Raw genomic sequence first — 26,427 nt, 5'->3', positions numbered from 1 at the left:
TACTCAACACAAGCTGCTTTAAAACTTTGAAATTCAGTCTGTATAATTGGCCACAGAATCACGCAAGTTCAGTCTTTCCCAGGATGGGCACCTGTCTATTTAATGCAAACTGTTTTCTCTTCTCTGCGTTTTTCTAAGTCTTGAGCGAAAATGCAATTAGTCTGTCTGGCTGTAGTAGGGACGTTGACAACAGCTGAACGCCATCACTAAAGCTTTAAACATGAATGCAAGACTCACCGCAGAAAGTCTTTACTGTCGTAATAAGATTGAGATGTTCCCCTTAGAAAAGTCTTACAAATTATGACAAGGGGAGGGGTGTAGCATTTGCTTAGCGTGCATAGGGCTTGGTTCAATCTCCAACATCCCCCCCCAAAAAATTGTTACAGGCTCTGAATTTAACCATTGACAATTTCACTGAGATGTGGTCAGGGTTTTTTATTTTTTTACTATTTCTTCAATACTCAGAGGACTCTGAAACTAGCCTTAGAATACAAACCCTAGTGGTTTCTTATTTCACCCAAAGTCTGTGCTGGGAGCTATGTGCAGAATGTGAAGTCAAGGTCAGAGAATTTGAAGTCAGGCATTTGTTTCTGTGGTCAGGAGTCAAGCTATTCTCTTTAACAAATGATAAGCTATTCTCTTTAATAAAACCTAAGGATAGGAAGGTTGGGTACGACCAAGCTCCTAGGTAATGAATGCTGAGACTTGCAAGAGAAAGTGTGATGGAAGGTCGCATGTTTTCCCTCACAGGTGGAAGCTGGACCTGTAAGAGAAATGTGCACATAGACTCACGTGTGATCTCATGATCTCACGTTGCAGATGAAGAGAACATGACTGCGTTAGTGAATTTGTCTGAGGGGCTGTGGGGAGCAGGGGAGGGAAGAGAATGGTGGAGTGTGAAAAACACTGCAGCATTGCATCTGTGCATGAGGACAGGAACTCAGTGCCCTGCAAGCTGTGAATGACGGGAGCAGGCGACAGAGAAAGAGACGGCACCGGGGGTTGATCTGATGAAGGCACCTGTCTGAAAGAGTAAGGTGAAACTATCAACGTACCCCTGAGGCAATGAAGGACAGGGATGTGAGCCAGGTCCTGTCTGGGGATGGGGACCCGTGGGGGAAGGGCATGAGGAGAGGTGAGGGGGGGCAAATTTGGAGGCTGCATTCTGTATTCGTGTATGAGGACAGAAGCTGTGAAAATCGTTCTCGGAAGGGGCAGAGGGGTGAGGGAGAGCCATGGAGAGGGCGACTCTAATTATGATACATTGTGAGCACAACTCAACTGTCACAGTGTACCCCCACGTACGAGGATTATTGCTAATAAATATTAATTAAATAATTAAATAAACAGAAGGTGTGATGAGGGCAGAGACTGACACCACCATTGCAAAAATAAACCACTCAGCAATTACAGAACTGTAATACCTCTGTGTGGAGAAACTGGCAAGATGCCATCTTTTTTCCGTTTGGCAGTACTGGGGTTTGAACTCCGGGCCTCCCACTTGCTAGACAGGTGCCCTACTGCTTGAGCCCCAGCCCCAGCCTGGAGGACACCACCTTAACTAAGGTGGGGACCTCAACCCAGCACACAGGCCCAGGTGTACACACACACTCACACATGTGCACACACACTTCATGTGTTCCCCAAAACATTCCACAGTAATGGGACATACCAACATTACAGCCTCGATGTGAGGCGCTAAGAAGGCACATGATCTACTTAGTCACACTCCTACTGTGGTGGGGACACCTGTGCAAATACACAGAAGAAGAGGAAAAGAAGAGGAAGGGAGAAAAGAGAACCATGAAAGCACCAAAAAGAAAAGAAATTAGATAACTGCACATTAACTTGTGAAAAACAATAAATCCCAGGAGGATGATAGCCAGAGATGGAGCTCAGACAAAGCCACTGTCACTGTGTCACACGCTCAGGTGCTGGGGACCTTGACACACATCAGGTGTTCAGAACAACAGCTCTGAAGACCAGTTGGCCCTGTCACACAAGGCTGGAACAATCTGTCCCTGCATTTTCCCTGTCCCAGGTCCCTTGCCTAGCTAGCCCTGAGACGAGGCTGGTCCAGCGGACGTTCTGATTTCCACAGTGTGCTGCCCAGGACTCGTGGCAAAGTAAACATGCCAACCATACAGCACCCAGGAGCCACGACACCTTGTGTGACACACAGAGTCACGCACAATTAAAGAAATGCTTTTCCTTGCGCACAGCACTCTGATGGATGGAGCCTAGTCTATTTCGTTTCAATTTTTTAAAGTACCCATCCCACCTTGCTAAATGGGTTCCGAGGCCACTGACCCCAAAGCCCTGGAGGCAGACACAGCTAATCCTATAGTCCTTGCCTCTTTCACGTCTTCTTCCTGCACTGAAAATTAAATGTAATGAGAATTTAGGAAATTAAATGAGAAGACGACAGAACAAAGCACGGCCCTTGTTCTAGGACTTTTTATAAATGAAATGCAGAGGCCACATTTGGTTGAGCTTGTGTACACTTCCGCAGACGGAAGCACCATCTTCAAGAAAATACAGGCAAGAGTCAAGTTCATCCTCATCCTTCTGGGGCACCAACTCTGGGAATCACAGACCCTCCACCCTCCGCCATCTTGAGGAAGCCCAGTGTTTGTTCTTAAATGCTAAAAAGGCACGAAGACAGGTGGTTCTGCTGCAGCTTGGAGGTGAGGCAGGTACCACCTCCTGTCTAGGTGAATTTCATTCTTCATCTTAACTCAGAACTCACTTTCATGTCTGTCTTTCCTCTAAGCCAGCTGAGACATGAGTTGAGGTGTGAGTCCTCACTTACAAAGGCACATCTGCACCCACCTCTCCCTCCGGTCGTGCCCTTTCCTGCAGAATGGTATTTTTATCTTCAAAACAAAATGTGTCATTTGCATGGTCTGGCACCACATTGGTACCAACGGGCTAAACATGGTGCTGTCTGACCCCAGGTGGGACTCGTGGAGCCCGATCCGCCCCACGCCCTGAGCTGCTTCCAGCCCTGTCCTCGTCCCCTGTGCTGCAGCTCTGTTCCTACCCTGCACCTACATTAGAAGAAGAAAGGGACTCAGCCCTCAGCCAGGCATATTAGGCTAAGTGAATTTTAGCTGAAAAATCTGATTTCATGGCTGTGTAAGAATAAAGAGATCTGGTAGCACTCATTTTCCGTATGACAAACAAGTGTCTTCTCCTAGGAACAGCCAGAGGGATGGAAGGACTGTAGTGGGGGGTGGGGGCGACATTAGACTCTGCAGATAGGAATGCATATAGTGTTTTAAGAGGTAAAGAGACAGACGCACACTCATGCACAAAGAGACACAGAAAGAGAAACAGAGACAGAGAAAGACACAGACAGAAAAAGACAGAGAGAGACACACATGGAGATAGAGACAGAAAGTCAGAGAGAGAAAGAGACAGAAACAGAGAGAGACACATACACAGAGACAGAGACAGAGCCACACAGAGAGGGACAGAAAGACAGAGACGGAGAGACAGAAACAGAGAGGCACAGAGACACACAGATAGAAGCAGAGAGCAAGATTTAAAAAGCAATAAAAAGAGAAATGAAATAAAATGGAAAACAGGAAGGGGTGGACCAAAGGACTTTGTGCTTTCCCTGTTCCTAGGTTTTGGGTTCAGTGGCCTGCAAGGATCAGTACTTTAGATGTGTTTGTCACTGGGATCTCGGCGCACTGAATCATAGCGACATTTCAGATGTGTCATGAAACCACAGTGACCAGGGAAGCAGCTGAGCGCCTGCATGTGCACCTTCTGATCGGAACAGCCCTGCCAATACCACGTGAAAGGTACCCCGAGGCCACTCACCCTGTTTAACCTACTTAATTCTTTATGTGTTCTTGGCTGATCCCATTTGAACGTGGAATCTTGCTGGCATAAAATTGGCCCCATGTTTTCAACAAAGGAGACACTGCTGTGTTAGCGGGGCTCAGAGCTACAACTGAGTGTCGTCAGGAGCCCTACAGCTTACTACACAGGAGAAAGCACTGTAAAACTGGAGCCAAGGTTCCAGAGGCAGAAGATACAGCCTGGTGACGTGATTGATCGGATTCCGGGCTATGGAGTGGGCGTTTTGCATGGGACCCCTCCACTCCTCACAATTCCCCTACCCTCCCACCCCATTTCCCATGAAGACTCTGAGGGCATTTGATGACTAACAGTCTGTATCAAATTCCCCTATCATCTGGTTTCACTGTCTGAAGCTCAAAGTGGAAGTGACAAATCACAGTCACAGGTTTCAAACGCTCAGAGGCCAAGGTAAGATGGAGTAGGGACGATGGAGACGGTCCATCGCCAGAGCCTGGAACATGACAAAGACAAAGGATGGCACAAATGAGAACGGACACCTGATCATAAAACCCGGAGATTAATTCTACCTCCTCCCTGAGTTATTCTGTCCCGTAGTCAGCTACCAGTCACCACCAGGGGCTCCCTATGCCCATGGATTCTGAATGTAACTTCTAATTGCACACGTTAAGATCAAACGACAGCCAAGCAGGTCCCCAGAGGAAATATTTCCTAAGGAGTATTTAAAATCTTCTGGCTCCTCTGTTACTCACTCAAGAACAAGCCCAGACATCAGCCACGAGGCTACAGAACTGGGTGACAACCATTCGGCTTTGGGAAATTATAGATCCTAGTTGGGCAACAATTGTGCCCTGTGATTGATTAAGGTAGAAATAACTTTATGACAGCCATTTAAAGTGGGTCCCCCTCCGGTCTGAATCATGGCGCACATTCTCTGACATGAAGAAGCAATTGGAGAATGTGGGTTCATTTGTAATTCTGAGAACAGCCACACTACTGTCACCAGGATTGATGAACACACTATGAAAATTCTTTCTAATAAAATGCTCAGAGACTTTTCTTTCCAAGGGAAACTAACCCTAACACTCAGCGTGCACTGGAGACCAGATTTGAAGTTTCTGCACTGAAAACAGACTTTGGGGGAAAAGGGGGCTCTTCACATGGGTTGAGGGACTGTGGATGATGCCAGTCTTCCAGGGTGCAATCTCCCTGTTCAAGTGCACAGTCTAACACGAGTTCCAATGTTAGGAATTCCTCCTAACAGAATGCCTGGGAAAACCCAGGAAGCCTAAGGTCCTACTGCTCTCCTTTCTGAGTATCAAAGTGTTGCAATCCTAGGTGCTTGGGAGGCTGAGATCAGGAGGATCCCAGTTTGCAGCCAGTTTGGGATAAGGGGTGGGAGAATATTCTCAAAAATATCAATATCACCATCACCATCACAACCATTAGCTGGGCACCATGATGCATGACTGTCATCCCAGTTACGAGTCAAAGTTCCAGGCTGACCCGTGCTAAAAAGTTCACAAGACCCCATCTTAACATAAAAGTGTTGGGTGTGATTCCACACCCAATCATCCCAGGGATATTGAGAAGCTTAAAATAGAACATTTAGTTGTCCAGGCCAGTCTGGGCAAAAAGAGAGACCCTATCTTAAAATAAGCAGAGCAAACAGGGCTGGAGGTGTGGCTCAAGCAGTGAGCCTCACCAGCTTAACAAGCTCAAAGCTCTGAGTTCCAATCCCAGTACCTCCAAAAAATCTAATGTCCAACAAAAGAGATAGGTCAAATAAGTTTATGGTGTTCAAAATAATGCCTGAAGGAATTAAAAATCATGAGGTAACTAGAATTCATACAGGCATGAGAACGTATGAATGTCAACATACAAAAATCAATTGTATTTAGATGTATGAATAGCAAATAATTTGAAAGCTAAATTTTTGAAGTCTATTAATTGCATAGAAAGCAACAAAATACTTAGGAAAATTTTCAAAAGGCACGACAGCTCTGCATAAGTCGTTATGAAGATAAAGTAAGTGAGACTTAAATAAACAAGCAGACACATCAGACTCCCAGATTTTTAAGACATGCTATCAGTTGGCCATCGGCCCTCCCTAAACGGACCTACAAATTCAATCAACAGAACTTTAAAGAACTGAAAAGGTGGTTCTAAAATTCTGACGGACATGCCAACAGCTAACACTAGCCCACACAAAGCCACAGACAGGAGCCGAGGTATGCAGCTCTCCTGCCCTGCCCTGCCCTCTGGTCCACCTGGGCCACTTTATTTCTGTGACGTGACAGCCTTGATTTCAGAGCCCAGAGAATGCAACAGGTGACAGACCTAAGGAAGAGGGCTGTGGGCCCCATCCTAGGAGCGGTGTCACCCCTTACCTGAGCGCTGGAGAAAGGTGTCCCAGTCAAAGGCAGCGTTGGGTGTGGTGACAATCCCTGCTCAAAGGAACAAGAAACAGAAAATTCACTGCTGACACGCAGCCAGTCGGTGAGCACTGAAATCTCAGCTCTTTTAAAGCCATGCAGGGCTCTAATGTGTGACCGTGGGTTCCCATCAGTCCCCTCTCGGGTCATATGAACCTCGAATTCCTTACGAAGGCACATATAGGATTTCTAAGACATTACCAGCTAAATTCTCCCAGCTCATGTAGAACTTCATCTCTACCTAAAACTCCTAACTGCAGTGCTCACCAAATCACATGTGACCATCTGCTGTCTGTGCCATTTCCTCAGACTTCATTATTTGTTTGGTGCTGGAATTAGAACCCAGGATCTTGAACGTGTTAGACAAGTGCTCTACCACTGAGCTACGTCCCCAGCCCCAGTTTAAATTTTTCTTAAAACACAAAGATTTAGAAAATTCAGAGGCAACATTTAGCAAGTTATCTTGGCAATGGGAAAATTCCAAAGTTTTGTAACGTGTTAATTAAGTCTTGTAGTTTAAGTAAATTAAATTATCTATAGTTCTAAATGGTTGGTGAGACCCTAGCTCAGACAAACCCAACACAAAACAGGGCTGGTGGAGTGGCTCAAGTGGTACAGCACCTGCCTAGCAACCATGAGGCCCTGAGTTCAAATCCCAGTACTACAAAAAAAAAAACAACCAACCAACCTCTGTCATTGACATTGTCCCTGAATGCTCAGACAGCACTGCTCAGCAGTTCTTATGTGCGGGACCAGGGCTCAGACTGCAGGCTGATACCTTCCATCCACTACCTGAACCTTATGACCCACGGGGCAGGCTGCTTCCCACAGTCTATGTGGCTGCAAACCAAGGCTCAAGGAATTAAAACGGGTTCACCTGAGCACAGACACAGGCACTGTGCTCACAGCCACAGCTACTTAGAAACCGGGAATCCTCCAGAACCAGATGCCCTCCACAGTAACTCAGGTCATGGCCAAGGCAAGACCTTCATTTTACACACCCTTCACACATCCCAGACCTTCACACACCTCTTCCTCAATGGGGACTCCAAGAAAGAGTTTGTTTGAAAGTTGGTTCTACTAAAAAGATCATTGCAAACACTACAGCGATTTTACCACAGTGATGCAATGACCAACCAAGAAGGATCTACAGGGCCCAGGAGCTCTGGTGTTAAGCACAGGAAAGGCCCGAGGCAGCCTAAGCCCCTGGCCTTGACCTCAGCATCTGGGCTTGGAATGGGCCACCTGTCCCCCTCTGAGCCTCGTCTTTCCACTCTCTGCTGGGCAGAGCTGGGGTTTGCAAGAGTGAGTGAGGGCCGCCACCATCAGGCAGGACTGGGTGAGGACAGGAGGGTGAGGCGGGCAGGGAACAGTCCAGGTCCCCAGCTCAACTCAGCCGAGAGGAGCTCAGCACTTTTGTAAGGGTACCAAGGGTGTGGTACATTGTACTTGTTCAGGTGGACCATGTGACATGACCTGTTTTATTCTTTTACCATTTCTCCTGTTCTGATGTTAGAAAACAGTGAAAGGTACCCATTCTCATTATGTCTAAGTGAATCTCAGAAATCACATATGTCATCCATACACATTTCCGTGTTTATCTCTAAGTCTGTTAAAATATAAAGTATACATTTATAAATTCTTACCTTGGCTCTGGACATAGATCTTACCCTTAGCATGTGGCTTTTGAAAGAAAGGAAAAAAGAAAAGAAAGGTGAGTTTGATTGTCCATCTTATGCTTTTTTAGAAACAAAGTAAGTCATTAAATTTCTTTCTGAAGACATAGTTAAAAGCCACCTGCACAGCTGTGCAAGACGCATCACTCCTTCGGAACACAGGGTTTCTGCTTTTAGTGAGTGTGCCATTAAAAGTGAAGCATTTACAAGGCAGATGCACAAAGAAAGATGTCCTTCCAATTAGACCAATGCAGTTTTCCAGTTCAACAGCTGTGTTAGTGGAAGCGTTACCGGAGCTCAGCTGGCAAACCTGCCGGGCAGAGCTCCTGGGCACCTGCTGCCCCTCGGCGGTGGGAATGCACATCTGTGAGTGGAAAAAGAGTATTCCCGGGCCCTGGGGATGAAAGAAGAAAGGAGGAAGGAAGGAAGGACGGAAGGAAGGAAGGAAGGAAGGAAGGAAGGAAGGACGGAAGGAAGGAAGGAAGGAAGGAAGGATGAAAGAAGAAAGGAGGAAGGAGGGAAGGAAGGATGGAAGGAAGGAAGGAAGGAAGGAAGGAAGGAAGGATGAAAGAAGAAAGGAGGAAGGAAGGAAGGAAGGAAGGATGGAAGGAAGGAAGGAAGGAAGGATGAAAGAAGAAAGGAGGAAGGAGGGAAGGAAGGAAGGAAGGAAGGAAGGAAGGAAGGATGAAAGAAGAAAGGAGGAAGGAAGGATGGAAGGAAGGAAGGAAGGATGAAAGAAGAAAGGAGGAAGGAAGGAAGGAAGGATGGAAGGAAGGAAGGAAGGATGAAAGAAGAAAGGAGGAAGGAAGGAAGGAAGGAAGGAAGGAAGGATGGAAGGAAGGAAGGAAGGATGAAAGAAGAAAGGAGGAAGGAGGGAAGGAAGGAAGGAAGGAAGGATGAAAGAAGAAAGGAGGAAGGAAGGATGGAAGGAAGGAAGGAAGGATGAAAGAAGAAAGGAGGAAGGAAGGAAGGAAGGATGGAAGGAAGGAAGGAAGGAAGGATGAAAGAAGAAAGGAGGAAGGAAGGATGGAAGGAAGGAAGGACGGAAGGAAGGAAAGAAGGAAGGAAGGAAGGACGGAAGGACGGAAGGAAGGAAGGAAGGACGGAAGGAAGGAAGGAAGGAGGAAGGAAGGATGGAAGGAAGGAAGGAAGGAAGGACGGAAGGAAGGAAGGAAGGAAGGAGGAAGGAAGGACGGAAGGAAGGAAGGATGAAAGAAGAAAGGAGGAAGGAGGGAAGGAAGGAAGGAAGGAAGGAAGGATGAAAGAAGAAAGGAGGAAGGAAGGAAGGAAGGAAGGAAGGATGGAAGGAAGGAAGGAAGGATGAAAGAAGAAAGGAGGAAGGAAGGACGGAAGGAAGGAAGGAAGGAAGGACGGAAGGAAGGAAGGAAGGACGGAAGGAAGGAAGGAAGGAAGGAGGAAGGAAGGACGGAAGGAAGGAAGGAAGGAAGGACGGAAGGAAGGAAGGAAGGAAGGAGGAAGGAAGGACGGAAGGAAGGAAGGATGAAAGAAGAAAGGAGGAAGGATGGAAGGAAGGAAGGAAGGAAGGATGAAAGAAGAAAGGAGGAAGGAAGGAAGGAAGGATGGAAGGAAGGAAGGAAGGAAGGATGAAAGAAGAAAGGAGGAAGGAAGGACGGAAGGAAGGAAGGAAGGAAGGAGGAAGGAAGGACGGAAGGAAGGAAGGAAGGAAGGAGGAAGGAAGGACGGAAGGAAGGAAGGAAGGACGGGAGGAAGGAAGGAAGGAAGGAAGGAGGAAGGAAGGACGGAAGGAAGGAAGGAAGGACGGAAGGAAGGAAGGATGGAAGGAAGGACGGAAGGAAGGAAGGAAGGATGGAAGGAAGGACAGAAGGAAGGAAGGAAGGACAGAAGGAAGGAAGGAAGGATGGAAGGAAGGAAGGAAAAGGAGGAGAGAAAGAAGGGAGGAGGAAGAGCAGGGAGGAGGGAGGAGGAAGGGCAGGAGTGAGACCCAAAATGGCACAGGGGGCAGATTCCTTCCCCAGGGGACAGACAAATCTCCAGCCCAGGTGAGGCTCTCCACACCTCCTAGCATACAGGGGACAGTGACCCCTGGCATATAGCTGGTGGGTGTACTGGCCAAGACACTAACTTACTCTCCTTGTGGTTCGTCCTGGTGGAACAGCACACAACTACCAGAGAGAGAGGAGTTCCCCTCTCCATTTCACTGAGAATCGGGGCAGAACTCTCTTGACAATCATGCTGAGATGCAGGTGGAAGGAGGAGCAGAGCAGGAAGTCCACTGCTCAGTGGTGGAGGGGCCACATGGATGCCAACGGTGTTCTCTTAAGTGACCAAAATATACAGTCCTTGGGGAAGGGAGCCCCAAAATGTGTGACCTAACTATTCCAAGTAAATGCAGAAAATGATTAACTGACTAGATAACAGTGAACAGAAGTCACGGCCCTGCCCTCTGCACACCTATATGTGTAGGGACACAGCACTGTCCCTTAGGCAATGTGGCCATGGCGTTAAACAGGGTGTGCTGGTCCCCTTTGGCCTTGTCTCACAAGCTAGGTTGAAGCGGCCCTGCCAGGGGGGAGGCAGCACGTGGAAGAGAGAGATGAGACCCTCGCCCTGTGCAGGTGATGGGAGGTCTGGAAAGAGGTCTGGCACAGGTACACGAGGCTCAGTTTATATTTAACACTTAGAACCAGAGGCCCCCAAACCTAGACAGTCCCACTCGAGGCACCACGCAGCAGACAGGAGGTCACGCAAGGAGTCCTTGAACTAGCAAGCCTTAAAAAACAGAGAAAGAGCTTTGAAAATCCCTTCCCCACTGGTTAAGAAAGACGCCAGCTTTTGCGGGGAAGGTGACCACAGCAGCCGTGTGAAATCAGAGCTGAGGTTGGGCACCTGAGCTACCCCTTTGGCTCGGTTACACTTCCACCGGAAAGGCGAGGGGAGCCAGGCGGGACCACAGCAGGGCCCCATGTCCTGAGCTGTGCTGCGGGGAGAGCTCCGTAGGAGGGTGTGGGGACCCTGGGGAGACCTCTCGCATGGCATGGTAGCCCACATTGGCCCACGTCAGTGGGGGGGAGTTTGATTCATAAAGGGGAATCAGAATAGAGCCTAAAGTCATCACTAGAGACACATAAACCCAAAATGCTGCTTTCAAGACAAATCCTTAGCCAGCTGCATGGTAAGAACTTTCCACAAGCCTTCTGCTCACAGTAGGTTCTGGAACCACTGCCATATAGCCTCTATACCTTAATGAACTAAACACAAGTGCCATGAGGCTTCTGGCGACAGACTTAGGCCCCAAACAGCAGTACTATGGGGAACACGTGCTCAGAGCAGGCCTGGGCATGCAGCTCAGCGGTAAGAGCTTGCCTACCACGCTTGAGGCACTGGACTTGGGACTGCACATTTGTTTGGGGACCAAGGAACCTATGCCCCCACTGGGCTGCAGAGAATCAGACTGTGACACACGTGAAGGAAAAAGGCAGCTATAGACTAAGCTAAAACCACAAATAGTTTTAGATTAGAAAAGCTATCAAAAGCCAGGTGTGGTAGCACACACCTGCAATCCCAGCATCAGGAGGCTGGGGCAGGAGGATCACAAGTTCCAAGACAGCTTGCCAGGGCTGCATTACAAAGACACAAAGAGACCACGTTGTTTATTTTCGTTTTGTTTTTTAAAAAGACTATCAATGCAAACAGAAGAAATTCTAATAAGGGTAGCGATTCCTAAAAGGATCAAAAATCACTTACTTCCTGGGCTCAGAACACAAGCAAGAGGCAACCTCAAGTCCAGCTGGCAAGCCACATCCACAGAGCCCACGGCTCAGCCAGTAGTTGACCTGGGGCAGGCCCCGAAAGGTCTCTTTCCACCCGGATGCTCACATCTAAGCAGACATGAGCTGGGTGCCAGTGGCTACTCGTAGCTACTCAGGAAGCAGAGATCAGTAGGATCCCGGTTCAAAGCCAGCCTGGGCAAATAGTTCCTGAAACCCTATCTTGAAAAAACCCATCACAAAAAAGGGCTGGTGGAATGGCTCAAGTGGTAGAGCACCTGCCTAGCAAGCATAAGTCCCTGAGTTCAAACCCCAGTACCACCAAAAAAGAAAAAAAAGTCCTTTTTCAACCAAAAAATAATTAACACTATAAACAGAAGGGACAGACAGAATGCAGACTTCTGGGTTTGTCTGTTCATTTTTATATAACTGAGTGCTATCTCTCCATCATCTAATGAAAACCCAAAAAGATAAGTAAGGGTCAAGTCTGGCATTGACCTCTAAACCATACCACAAGTGATATGTTAAGCTCTTATCTGAACAAGTCAAGAAAATCCATCGATGGTACAGAAGAAATCCAGACCTGGGTTATTTTGAAATCACTATATGAAGAGAAGCCTGGCAAAAGTCAATTGTCCTAAATTCCCTTTTGAGAAAACAGGCTCAATATGAAAAGGTTACAAATACAATTTCATTTTCCTTGCTCAATATTTATGGATTTATTTGCCCCAAGATGGCAGGCGTCGACGTCCTGTGGCTCACTTGCCTGCTAGGTTGGCTCACTGGTGTATGAAATATAATCAAAACCAGACTTGGTTATTGAGGCGTGTCTGTGCAGCGATGTTACTCAACCTGGCCTGTTTCCAGACAGTGAGAGCCAGCGTCCCACTGCATAAATACTTACAGACAGGTGTGGCTTTGTGGGAGACTCTAATGCAGTGGACATATTTTTATGATTAAAGAACAGACAGCAGCAACCACAACACTTCCCCTTCTTTGCCTGATAAAATACAGGGCCTCACCTTCTGAAATTAAACTCTTTGCCAATGGAAACCACGATAAATATTATTTTTGTGATATATGCTCAATTTTATGCTTACAGGGAACAAAAACAATAGATTTCATTTGTAATTACAGTACAACTGCTTATTGTAGCTTTGTGAAAAATTATGTGTAATGTAACTGCAAATTGTGTAAAAGACAATTGCCCATATGTGCAATGCTGGAGAAATACACCCATGCCACGGAACACACGGGAACTGGGAACTTCTCAGGGATAGTGTCTATTTGTCCTCCCTGTAGTCTTCTTTCCCCTTAAAAAATTGTCACCAAGCAAGGAAAGAAATATTCAGAAGGTAGGAGGGGGCATTGTGAAGCAGACACAGTCTTACCACTGGATAATAGAAAAATTTTTCATGAAAACATACAAGGGTGAGAAGAGGGAGGCAGTGAAAAATGAGATGGAGGAAAGGAGCTGGTGGCTCATGTCTGTAATCCTAGCTACTCAGGAGGCAGAGATCAGGAGGATCATGGTTTGAAGCCAGCCTGGGCAAATGGTTTGTGAGACCCCATCTCAAAACACACACACACACACACACACACACGCACACGCGCACACACAAGGGGGCTGGCAGAGTGGCTCAGTGGTAGAGGGCCTGCCTAGTAAGCATGAGGCCCTGAGTTCAAACCCCAATACCACCAAAAGAAAGAAAAAAACAAGGTGGGATTCCACCCTGTGGAATTCAACATGGAGTGGGCAGGAGACGTGAGGACCATTGACTTTGGGCAAAATCCAGGCTGAGGGTGCAGTGGGGGCAAATTGGGAGGGGGGATATTGACAGGACAGCGCAAGAAGAACAGCTGACTCTGGACTGCTCATGGGATGTCTGGAAGCTTCCCACCCTCCTGCAGCCATCTGGCCAAGGAGAAAGGCGCTCCCATTCTGCCCACGTGCCCAAGCCCAGGTCACAAGACAGGTGCGCTCAGCCCTGTGCTCTGCTGCTGATGCTGTCCCCATCCTGCTGAGCTACTTTGAATCTCTCGTGGAAACGAAAGAGAAGGGACACGTGAAGCTCCGTGAAGAAATCCCAGAGGGAAGCCAATTGTAATCAACACTAATAAAATGATTACCTTCCAAGGTGTGACCGATCAGGGGTGTCTAGAGGGAGCAGGTGGAGAGGCCACCTGCCAGCCACAGCCTAAAGAAGAGCCGGGCGCTGGTGACTCACGCCTGTAATCAGGAGGATTGAGGTTCGAAGCCAGCCCAGGAAAATAGTTCATGAGACCCTGTCTCAAAAAAACCCATCACAAAAAAAGGGCTGTGGAGTGGCTCAAGGTGAAAGCCCTAAGTTCAAATCCCAGTACTGCCACAAAAAAAAAAAAAAAAGAAACCCAGAACGTGAGGGTCGGTCATGTCTGTCGTGATAAAAGCTTGAACTTCCAGCTGTGCCACGGGACTTGCAGAGATGAGCGAAGCAGCGGCCGTGCAGGAGAGAGATGTCATGAGCGCCAGGGAAGAGCGTGCTTCCTCCACAGACTCAGGATGACCTCTCTGTCCACTTCTGCATTTTAACTTCCAGAAGAACGTTGATGAGTATGTGTACACACTGAAAACAAACTTACTCTTTAGGTATTGCTTAACACAACTACTTCAAGAAAAGTGTTTTTATTTGGAAGGCGAGGTAGGTAAGTTAGGTCCCAGAAAGCAGTGATTCAAACTTTCCAAATTAAAAAAAAAAAAATCTGGGCGGCACAGTGGCTCACACCTATAATCCCAGCTACTTGGGAGGTGGAGATTGAGAGGATCCATAGTTCAAAGCCAGACCGGGTAAAAAGTTCAAAGACCTCATCTCAACCTATACAAATGTTGAGCATGCTGGCACCTGCCTGTCATCTCTGCCTGTCATCTCAACTCCACAGAAAGTGTAAATAGGAGGACTGAGGCCCAGGCCAAATGAGCATAAATGAAAACCTATCCGAAAAATAACAGCTAGGGGCGTGGCTCAAGTGGTAGAGCGTCTGCCAAGCAAGGCTGAGGCCCTGAGTTCAAACCCCAGTACTGCCAAAAAAAAAAAAAAAAGTGAATAAGGAACACCAAACTGCTCAACAGGACACTGACCTCAGCCCACCCAGAGCACTGACTGGGCCCTGCAATCACTGCCCTCTCACAGAGAGATGGCCTCTTTGGGCAGTATCGACTGGAACTCCAGATTTCTAAAAAGAGTTCATAAATAAACGTTTGCATTTAGAAATGTCCTCTTAGCAGAACACTTATCTAACAGAGTGGGACAGGCAGGAAGGACTTTGAACGCAGCAGAGACATTAAACACTGTCCCCACTTGCACTGGAACAAGAGGCCACTGTTTACAAAAAGAACTGGCTTTTTTTTTTTTTTTTTTTTTTGGTAAAAATTTTTACATTTTTCTGGTGAACACCTGATGAATTTAGAGACAGTGTTGTCAGCTTGGAACAGAGAAGAAGCACTGTGCAACAAGAAATCAAAACCCAATATAGGATGTTTTTTAAAATGTGCACAGTGCATATGTCACAGTCATCAATGTGCAGGGAATCAGTCTTTAAAATGGCAAATAAGGAACATAATGCCACAAAAAGTCATGCTGCCCCAAATAGGACCAACACAGAACAGTGTCAGATAGATAGCAGCTTGGCCTGCTGACGTGGGGATAAGCCTGGGGGATCCTGTCCCCTACAAAGTAGGTCCGATGTCAAGTTAAAATTTTTGTAAACAACACTACAAAATGACAGGAGCCCAAATAAATGCATCTCAGATTTAAAAAGCGAAAATAAAACCATCTTTATTGAAATCCAATTGAACTAATTTGTGTAGTTGGCCAGCAATACATCAAGACCTCTAAAAAAGTCTCTAAGGACACCGGCTTTCTCAGAGGCTGGCGCTGACGCCAGGGTGAGAGAACAGGCCCTCGTTTGGTACATTCCCGGTCTTTGCGCTGACCCGAACGAGGGCTGCTGCAGACTGGGTGTGGACGAAGTGTAAAACACCTCATCGGTCACTTTCACACTGAGCACATGTTGAGGCAAGGAGACCTGGGTGTGGTGGGTGGGCAGTAAAGACCTTGACCGTGGCCACCGAGGGACATGGCTTTGCCCACAGCTACGGGAAGCTCTGTTGGTGATCCCTCATGGGATTGTCTCTGTTTAGGGTGGAGGTGCCACCCTGGACCTTAGGGTGGGGCCGGCCACCTCCAATCATCCCAGGGCTTTGGTTGGCCATGCTAGAAAGAGCGACCTTATGACTCCGGGTGGGAACCTCAGATCAAGTCCTGTGAGTTGACCTGGAGATTCGGTCAGGCACACCTGCACACAAACCCCAATAAATACTGAACTCTGTGAAGGTTCCTGCTTGGCCACCGTCCACAGGCCCCCGCCCTGAGCATCCCAGCTATTGGTGGATTTTAACCTAGGTCCTTCCCTGTAACCATGACCATGGCGAGGAGTTCTGAGACCTTCCTGAGGGGGGTTTGGCCTGAAGTTGCAGGCGGCGTTCACAGGGAGGCCTGTGTTGGAGATGATCTGTACGTGGTACACACGAGCATGGCTGACTGTGGGTGGTGGGTTAAAAAAAAAATCCTAACATTAATTCCACTTGCTTCTGCTTACCTCTTTAAAATGCAGCCCTGGAAAAGTTTAAATGACAGCTATTAAATTCAATTTTAAATTAATTAAAATGAAATGACGGCTCACATTTGTGACTCATGTTTTGTGGCTGCAGAACAACACAGGTGCTGGGGTCGTGCGTGCATGTGTGTGTGTGTCGCGTAATCTCACTGGATTACCTGCGTAAAATTAAGTCCACACATAAACTCCTTAGGAATTTATATTCTCACTAGTGAAATCACAAAAACAATAAGCAGAGAATGCCATAAATCCTTCTAACTGGGCTTACAGAAGGTTGATTCTCATCTGATAAGAACTGGGTAAAATGAACTCATAACCTGAGCCAAGCCTCCTTGCTAAAATAGAGAACGGGAAAATTAAAAATTCAAAGCTGGCAATTCTATAATGAAGAGTAATACTTAGGGGAGGAGCTAAGGAAAGGGTGTAGGAGGGTGAACGTGGTGGAATATTATGCACTCATGTATGAAGAAGAAAAAGTGAGACCCGGTGAAACTATTCCAGGAATCAGGGAGGAGGATAAAGGAGAATGATGGAGGGGTAAGTTGAACTAGGATATATTTTAAGAACTTTGGTAAATGTCACAATGTACCCCCAGTACAACAGTAAATAACTTTTAAAAAGAAATTTGAAAAGAGCAAGACTTTATTGCTCAAAAACTGTATGATTCACAATCAGCAGTCTCTACAAAAATCCTCCTACAATGATTCTATAAATCAGCTGGAAAATAAACCTTCATATTATGTATATAATATATATATAAAAAATATATATATATATATATATTTTTTTTTTTACCTGCAAAAACTAATCAAATGAAAGTATTGAACTGAATTTTATTGCAAAAAATCCACCTACCCAAAAAGGACAAAAATGTGTCTTAAGGAAACTTCATGTTCAAGCTTAGTAACCAAGGCACCCCTTCAAGCTGTCAAAACAAATTCATCTTCTCTTCTTAGAGTAATCTTCGTGCCTCTGGCATCCTCATCCAAGCCAGAACTGCCTCGGCTGCGTTCTCAGACGCCTTCCTGTGCGCTTGGCAGAGGTCTCCCGAGAGCAAAGCCTGCGGCCCAGGGCTGTTGAAGAACGTGTGTCTGGCGCCTGGTCCACCTTAACTGTGAGGTATCGCCTTTTTGCTACTAAGGCTGCTTTCCAAAATTCTAACTTGTGCTTGAAAATTCACATTTGTTTTTGGCAACAAATACCGCCAGTCATTTTTCTAAACGTGCCTGGCACAATCCACTGGGTTTTAAGGAAACGTCTCTCAAGACGCCCACAGCTGATCAACCATAGGGCATCTACCAGTTAGTCTATCAGGTTAAAAAAAAAAATGGAGTCAACAAGTGGCTAGATCTTCTTGCAACTCAAACATCCCACGAGGGCCTCTTCTCCAGACTTCGCGGGTGTGCAGCAGAAGTGCTCTGTGCGCCGTCGGCCTCCCCCCAAGAACACCAACTACACGCAGGAAAGGCTGACATTCAAAAGCCTTATCACTCTCCTCCCTTCCAAAGGGCATTTCTAAGGGAAGCAGGAATAAGGGTGGCGGTGAATGGTGGATGACTAAGTGCCGGTCCCAGTTGGCATCATGGTCTTCACAGCCTTGGCTGTTTTGCCCATCATGGCTTTCGCACAGTGGGAAAGACACTTCGCATCACCTTGGCATTATGACAAAAACTGGTCTGGCTTTGTGGGGCTGTGAAAGAGTTCCAGGGACCCCATGGGGCCATGGATGCCACCTTGGGAACCAATGGGTTATACAACAACCTTAACAAGGAAGACAGAATGCTAAACAGTACAAGGGTAAAGCCAGAAACCAGGAAACTTAAGGGGGTTTTGGTTCTATTTTGGTTTTGGCTTTGGTTTTATTTATTTATTTATTTTTAAATATGGAACGCTTCATGAATTCGTGTGTCATCCTTGCACAGGGGCCATGCTAATCATCTCCGTATCGTTCCAATTTTAGTTTATGTGCTGCCAAAGCGAGCACATTGGCTTTGAAAAGGCAAGAAAAGGTCTCACTATGTAGCCCGGGCTGGCCTTGAACTCACAGTCTTGCTACCTCAGCCTCCCAAGGGTTGAGTGCTGGGATTGCAGGCATGAGCCCCCATACCTGGCTGTTTGTTCTTAATTCTGAGATTGACAGTCTACTAAATTGCACCAAGAAATGCAGGTTTAATCCCAATCCAGCAAAACAAAACAATCTCTCTAAGGAATACAGGCCAGGTACCGGTGGCTCATGCCTATAATTCTAGCTACTCAGAAAGTAGAGATCAGGAGGATCGCAGTTTGAAACCAGAGCTGGGCAAATAGTTCTCAAGGCCCTATCTCAAAAAAAGAAAAAAAAAAAAAACCACCACAAAAAAAAGAGGGCAGATGAAGTGGTTCAAGGTGTAGACCCTGAGTTCAAACCCCAGCACTGCATTAAAAAAAAAAAGGAAAAGTAATGCAGGCTTACAATCAGGCATGGTACTGTATTCCTGTAATCCCAGCACTTGTGAGACTGAGGCAGGGGAATCATAAGTTAGGACCAGCTTGGGAAAGTTAGTGAGACTCTATTGCAAAATAAAATTTTAAAAACAAGGGGCTGGAGATGTAGCTCAGAGGTAGAGCACTTGCTTCATTTGTGTGAGGTCCTGGGTTAGATCTCCAGCACTGCAAACAATCAATCAATCATTCAATAAAAAGTAAAATAAAAAGAACTGGCACCACGGTTCTCAGCCTGGGAAGTGTGTGGCGTGATGAATAAGAGCTGTTCACTTGCCTCACACGTCATTGTCCACAGCTTCAGGAGAAGGCACTGGCCCCACTGGGGACTGCCCTGTCCCAGCACAGAGTCTCCGAGTGCTAAATTTTGCAAATTCTGTAGGAATGTGTGCAGCCTGTAAAGTCCCACTGGCAGGATTAGAGCTGCAGACAGTGAGGGGTAAACTGTGCACAGCCACAGAGCGGGCAGAGCACAGAGCAGGGGTCACAGTGCTGAGGACACAGGCCAGCTACAGCCCCACCTCAGAGACCAGCCTGGGCATGCAGAGGATGCTGATCTCCCAAGGGCTCCTTGGTTCTGCCCCACAGGCTGTCTGGAGCCTTTCCGCCCGCTGAGAGCTTCCTTAGATCCCTGCAAGCTCAGCCCACCTGCCCTGCAAAAGTCAGTAAGTGAATTAGTTTGCTCTGACTCTTTAAAAACTCTTCAAATAAATAGTCCAACCTAGGAAACGACCTCTGCCTCCTCAGAGGTTAGCTCGGGTACACGAGGCTGCAGGAGGAACTTAATGCAGCTTGTAAACCTCCCCAACCGAGGACAGAAAGAGGAAGCAGACAAAACCTGACACGTGACTACAGGGCTATTTTTGTTGTTCATTGAAAACACCAAAAAAAAACCCAAAAAAACAAAGAGTGAAGTTTTGAGAGGCTCCACCAGGCATCGTCTAATGAAAGTGACTTTCAGACCCCCAGGACACGTCTAACACGAAGGGAGCACGTACCCACTGCGTCTGTGCCTTTTCCTTCATGGACTCAGTGAACGCCACAGCAAACCTAGTAAATGAACAGAAGTAATGGAGACAGTTAGGCTGGAATTCAATTAGCGTAACCATGAAACAGCTCTTGGGAAAAAATTATGAGACAGGGTAAGGCTAAATTTAAGGTGCAATCAACCTTGTCACTCCTGGTCACTGCCCTGTAGGCTCAATCTCCACCCACATCCATAAAAGTTGCATATGCAAGAAGTAAACCAAGCCAGGAGCTGGTGGCTCACGCCTATAATCCCAGCTACTCAGGAGGTTGAGATCTGGAAAATTGCAGTTCGAAGCCAGCCTGGGCAAATCATTCCATGAGACTCTATCTCGAAAATACCCAGCACAAAAATAGGGCTGGTGGAGTGGTTCAAGGTGAAGACCCTGAGTTCACTGCAAAAAAAAAAAAAAGTAACCCAAAATTTCCTGGTATTCTTGTGCCTTTCATGTAAGATCAAGGAGCAAAGATAAAATCAAAGCAAGAAAGTGTGTGCAGGAGAGAAGCAAGGGACGTGGTCACCCAACCCTAAGGGCCACCCCGGGGGTGGGGGGCACTGCCCACCCCAAATTTGACCAGGGAGGGAAGGCCAAGCTGCAGCAGCTGAGATGTGCAGGCGCCCACGTGGTCCACAGGAACACCTGCTGGCATATATACAGTCACGGTTTCTTTTCTTTCCTTTTTTTGGTGGGACTGGGGCTTTGAACTCCAGGTTTTGAATTTGCAAAGCAGGCGCTCTACCACTTGAGCCACACCTCCAGCATTTTGTTCTGGTTATTTTGGAGGTGGGCTCTGAAGCACTATTTGCCGAGAACTGATCCCAAGTAGCTAGGATTACAGGTGTGAGCCGCTGGCACCTGGCTTAGTCACACGGATTCTGAAGCCAATGTAAGAATATGAAGTTTGGTCTATTTATTAAAATTGTGTTTACATAAGGTACAGAAGTAGTAACAGATATGATGGGGGTTTTGTTGCTGTTGTTGTTTTTTGAGGTACTGGGGCTTGAACGAGACCTTCACTTTGAGCCAACACCAGCCCTATTTTTGTGATGGTTTTTTTTTTTTTTTTTTTGAGATAGGGTCTCACAGAACTATTTTGCCCAGGCTGGCTTCAAACCTTGGTCGTCCTGATCACTGCCTCCTGAGTAGCTGGGATTACAGATATGAGCCACCAGTGCCGGCTGTAACAGATATGTTTTAATGGAAATGCACATTCCTACTTCCCTTTTCACCAAACTAGATGAGAAATTCAGGACTGTTTCAAGCAAAAATCCACAAGTGAGTTCCCGTGGGAACCTGACAAAACAATCTTAAAGTTTATCTATGCTTATATTGGGTAACAATCACGCAGAAAATTCTGATTAAGAAGAATCCAGAGATGAGAGTCATACGATAGCAAAATATATTCAAAGCAGAATAATTAAAATAGTGTTAGAAATTCAAGAAAATCTTGATCAGGAAACCAAAGCTTGCTGTAAGGCCACAAACAGGCCCCAAGAAATCTAAGAATTCCACACGGTGTACAGTTGGAGAAGGGGTGAAATAAGTAGAAAAGGTTCCTTTCCTCCCTCACAGCATATATCTAAAAATACAGTTCCAGACTTAAATTTTAAAAAGGTAAAAGTGTAAGAAGATTACAAAATTATACGTGGTCTCAGCCTGGCAAAGACTTTCTAAGCACAAAAACTATGAAATGGCAGGAGTTGGTGGTTCACACCTGTAATCCTAGCTACTTCGGAGGCTGAAATTGGGAGGACTGTGGCTCGAGGCCAGCCCAGGCAAATAGTTCAAGAGACTCTATCTCCAAAAACCACAGCATGCAAAGAACCACTCATGGACATTCCTCCCCCAGGTGACCCCAAAGGAACAGCTTCTTCCTGGAGACTCTCCTCCCTGACTGTGCACATCCTCCCCACACCAACCTTCACCAATCTCCCACATTCAACCCCAAGTGAAGTGGGGTTGCACGGATGGGTGGATCTCAGTAACCCTTGCATATGGCACCAGATACAGCTGACAGGGACAGGGTGAAGCCAAGGAGGACCGACCCGCCTGCTGGATTGGTTATGAGCTGCTGGCCATGTCCTCCTGAAATCTGACCAGAAACAGAAATAAGCTGAATTCTGAGGGAACAAACTTTATTCTGAGACGCTGGGCTAAAAAAGGAAGTGACTGAATAGCAAGTGTCTGACGTCATGCACTGCAGGAGCACTTGGCCAGGACTTTCACAATTGAGAAATTTGAGCCATGTGGACTTGCGTGACTGTGATTCCAGAAAGGTGGGAAGTGGAGGCAGGAGGAGTGCAGTTGGAGGCCAGCCTGAGTAAAGTTAGTGAGACACTATCTCAACCAATGAGCCTGGTGTGCGCCTGTAATCCCAGCTATGTGGGACCCAGAGACAGAAGGATCAGTCAGCGAGACCCTGTGTCCAAATAAAACCAAACAAAATATAAATGAAAAGGCTGAAGTCGTGGCTGGAGTGATAGAGTGCTTGCCTAGCGTGCATGAGCTCCTGGGTTCAATCCCCAAAAAAGGGAAGAAAGAAAAAGAGAAACTTGAGAATTGAACAATTAAATAACACAAGGTGTGTAAATCGCCTGTCACGTTTCCTAGCCCCTAATTATTGCACAATAAATATCTTCTATTGCTATTTGCCATAAGTACCACTGTCGCTGTCATGACATCTGCAGGACATCAGACCACCCCCCCTCCACACACACACACAGAGCCAGGGAACAGACTATTTCACAGCCTCAAACTTGCAGAAAAGAAGTCAAGACCCCCAAAGAGGAGAGAAGCCACCACACAGAGAACACCATCAATGACACAAAAACTGTGCATTTCATCCCCAAAGAGCATTTTAGGGACAAACTCTCAGGGTCCAGCCTGAGACTGGAAAGCTAAATTCACAGACACAAAAGGCACGATTCTGTGGCTTGCTGTAAGAATGTCACCTCTGGGGGAGCTGGGATATGGCTGTGCTCATGGCTCTGTCCCCAGCACCTACAGCAGTGCCTGGAACCCGGCAGGCAGGAGAAACATGTACACTGAGTCAGTCAATGAGCAAATCAGGAGAGAGAAAGCTCTGTCCTAACAGCAGAAATCAGGTCAGACTGAGGCTGGCAGGGAGGAGGAGGGAGAAGAGCAGGGAACCAGCTGGAGCACCAGGAGCAGAGGCAGTGGGGAGGGAGGACAGAGGGAGCTCAGGACACAGGGACCAGGGCTTCCAGTGATGCTGTCAGGAATGAAGAAGGCAAGGAGGGGGAAAGGGGGGAACCCTTTATCCCAAAAGGGTGCCTAGAGTAAAAGGTTCAGGGTCAGTGAGGAGGACTGGGGTCAAGTCAGCATTCCTGCCAGATGCCCTTCATCTAGGGCTGGCAGAGTGACTCAAGTGATAGAGCACCAGCCTAGCAAGCATGACGCCTGTAGACTGTGTAGCCCAAAGATCCCAGAATAAGGAAATTTAAAGCGGTGCTCTTTTTCTGAACAACCTAAAACTACTACTAGTGCACCTTGGGCTTACTATTGCCATTTCAAAGTGGATTTACTCACTTTAACTAGTGACAAATTTACCAAAGCATCTTTAGTAACACTACCAACTCAGAAAACACGAGCTTATCAATTTTTGACCTGCAACACAGTAAAGCCACGTTGCTTAACCTATCACGTGTGACAGATTTCCCACAAACCTAATTTTTAGGCACTTCATTCCATACTAACTCTCTTTTGTTCATTTGTTCAACAATATCAAGTTTTTCTATTCCAGGCATGGGAGCACATGCCTATAATCTCAGCACTCAGGAGGCTGAGGCAGGAGGATTGCCAGCTTGAATTTAGGGTCTCACACCGGCTAGGCAGGTGCTCTTACCACTTGAGCCACTCCACCAGCCCTAATTTTTACATCTGTAATTACCAAACCTTTAATATTTTATACTGCTTACAGGCTGAAAAGCTATGCTAAATTAAGATTAAATTCTACACTATGTGGGGAAGAAAAAAAAAAGCTTAAAATACTGAAAAAGTTCAACTTATACCCTGTAGAAAAAAATAGCCTGATTTTTAAAAAGCATTTGATTAAAAACGAAACTCTCTAAACGAAGCTAGACAAGCTCAGTACTTTGCTTTGTAGAAAAGTGTGCTGCATTGCCTAAAACGAGAAATCTAAGATCCATGCAGCTTTCATGCCCATGAACCTTAACCAGTACCCCCACATAAAAATCAGAATTTGTTTTAAGAACTATGTAATGAATGCTACTAACGGCAACCCCATAGGATGGGTTCTTCCAGTACTGCTTCTGTACGATCGTGCTACAAACCATCTGAATAGAATGTTCATCTGAATATGAATATATTTTTAGAACGTAAGAACAACATTAAGAAAACCTTTGATGAAGGGTTGTCTCTTGAGGCAACCCCACGGTGCCTTTGTTTACCATTGTGCACACACAAGCATGCACACACAATTAGTGTGTCTCCATTTCCATGTTCAGGAAGAACAGCAGAAGAACAGGGGTCCTGAAATTCCACCGTAACCCCAGTCTTGATGGGCGAGATCAACACCACATTAAATGAAACAGAACCTTAAACCAAGTGCTGGTGGCTCACGCCTGTAATCCTAGCTACCTGGGAGGCAGCTGAGATTGGGAGGATCACCATTTGAGATCAACCCAGGCAAATAGTTTGTGAGACCACCATTCCAAAATAACTAGAGCAAAATGGACTGAGTGGCTCAAGTGGTAGAGCACCTGCTTTGCAAGCATGACGCCCTGAGTTCAAACCCCAGGTCCAACTGTGAGAGTGGCTCAAGTGGTAAAAGCATCTACCCAGCAAGTCTGAGGCCCTGAGTTCAAACCCCAATGCCAAAAAAAAAAAAAAAAAAAAAAGAAAGAAAGAAAAGAAAAGAAAAAAAGCTGCTCAAATGATGCTGGGCGCCGGTGGCTCACGCCTGTAATCCTAGCTACTCAAGAGGCAAAGATCAGGAGGATCACAGTTCGAAGCCAGCCCAAGTGAGACCCTATCTTGAAAAAAACTTCACAAAAATAGGGATGGTGGAGTGGCTCGTGGTGAAGGCCCTGAGTTCAACCCCCTGTACCAAAATATAAATAAACAAACCCCAGTCCAACCAAAAAAGGAAGGGAAGGGAAGAGAAAGAAGGAAGGGAGGGAGGGAAGGAGGGAGGAAGAAAGGAAGGAAGGAAAGGAGAAAGGGAGGAAAGAAAAAGGAAGGGAAGGGAAGGGAAGGGAAGGGAAGGGAAGGGAAGGGAAGGGAAGGGAAGGGAAGGAAGGAAAGGAGGAAGGAAGGGAGGGAGGGAGAAAGGAAGGAAGGAAGGAAAAGCAACTGTAGGCTGCACAGAAGAATCCCAAGCTCTGTCTCTGGTGTGATTAGCAGTGACCCAGTCACACAGAGATGGAGGAGTGCCACACTTCCTGCCAGCACTTCCAGTCAGTCAAGAGTCAGGGCTGCACCCCAGAAAATGGATGACTGGTGATTTAATGGGTTGAAAATCCATCACTGGATTTGGACCTGTCTTGTTTTTACAGTGACTGTAAGATTTAGAACAGTAGGAAGGAAGCTCAGACCTGCTGGGCCTTTGAGACCGAACTCAGGGCTGTTCAAGCCAGCACCTGCCTGGGAGGGTCAAACGGCCCAGACCCCCCACCTGCCCCCAATCACTCATGGCGACTCATCATCAGCCAGTCGCCATGTTGGATGCACAGGCCTATTTGCTGGCTTCCATTTGGTTTTCTCCTTTTTCAGAACTTTTCTGTGATTGTGGAGGAGTCGTATTACTGTTGTTGTTATCTTAATTCTTACTGCACTTGCTACAAAAAGAAATGGAGTGATTTTTTTCACACCAAGATTCCCAAGTTACTCGATAATGCTGTACAAATATGTTCATTTTCTAAACACCTTGTCAAATGAGAGTCACTACCAACTTAAAGATCTTAACTGGCTTTTATGACCTTCTTGAATGAGATGACACCACTGTCTATAAAATCAGACGTGTCCTGGTGAGCCGAGCAGAGGAGGCTGGCCATATAGCCAGGAAAGACCGAGGACAGAGGGGACAGGCCCAAGGGCAGAGGCTTCTCATTCAAAGTCACCCTCTCTATGGGGTTGATACACAGGGGACTTCCCTATTACACTGACTCAGGCTAACCAGAACCTCTGTCTTAGTAAAGTGACCTGCGTCAGCCTTCAGTCTGAGGTCCCCGCACTCTGGGTGGTCACATGCTGGGACCTAGTGCAGGAAGCCAACCCCACCCAGCAGTCCCTGTGACCTTAACATTTTGGCAGGAAACAAGTGGGGAGCAGAGCTCTGGATGGGGCTCTGGACCAGGGGTTGGGACCACCCCACCCAGTGTTCAGAAAGGTAAGGCTGTCACAGTGCCTAGAGGGCACTGGCCACAGCTAGGGCCTGGGGACAGGGTGTATACAGCAGCCCTACAGATCTGTGCTCTACTAAATGTTCACAGTGACATCCTACAGTGGGCAGAGCTTGGGCAGAGCTGGGTGGCTCTTGGGCCTGGAGTGGCCGGAAGCCATAGATAGATGGAGGAGAACTGTGTCACTG

At 46.8% G+C, this 26,427-nt stretch overlaps 1 protein-coding gene and 1 non-coding gene across 4 annotated transcripts in view; both read right to left on the bottom strand.

The window, feature by feature from the left end:
* The window catches only part of Glt1d1 (glycosyltransferase 1 domain containing 1), an 89,847-nt gene that overhangs the window by 43,762 nt on the left and 19,658 nt on the right, over positions 1–26,427 (bottom strand). For all 3 annotated transcript variants that reach the window (XM_074060798.1, XM_074060799.1, XM_020185541.2), the window contains exons 4-6: positions 19,827–19,878; positions 7,913–7,949; positions 6,222–6,278 (exon numbers count right to left, since the gene is read on the bottom strand). In XM_074060798.1, coding sequence (XP_073916899.1) covers positions 6,222–6,278; positions 7,913–7,949; positions 19,827–19,878 — 146 coding nt within the window. The remainder of the gene's footprint in view (positions 1–6,221; positions 6,279–7,912; positions 7,950–19,826; positions 19,879–26,427) is intronic.
* On the bottom strand, positions 18,225–18,331 carry LOC141419063 (U6 spliceosomal RNA). The gene has a single exon (XR_012443735.1). It is a non-coding gene; the product is annotated as a U6 spliceosomal RNA (small nuclear RNA).

The sequence above is a fragment of the Castor canadensis genome, chromosome 18, assembly GCF_047511655.1.
Source record: "Castor canadensis chromosome 18, mCasCan1.hap1v2, whole genome shotgun sequence".
Classification (NCBI taxonomy): Eukaryota; Metazoa; Chordata; class Mammalia; order Rodentia; family Castoridae; genus Castor; species Castor canadensis.
This window is presented reverse-complemented; position numbering and strand designations above follow the sequence as displayed.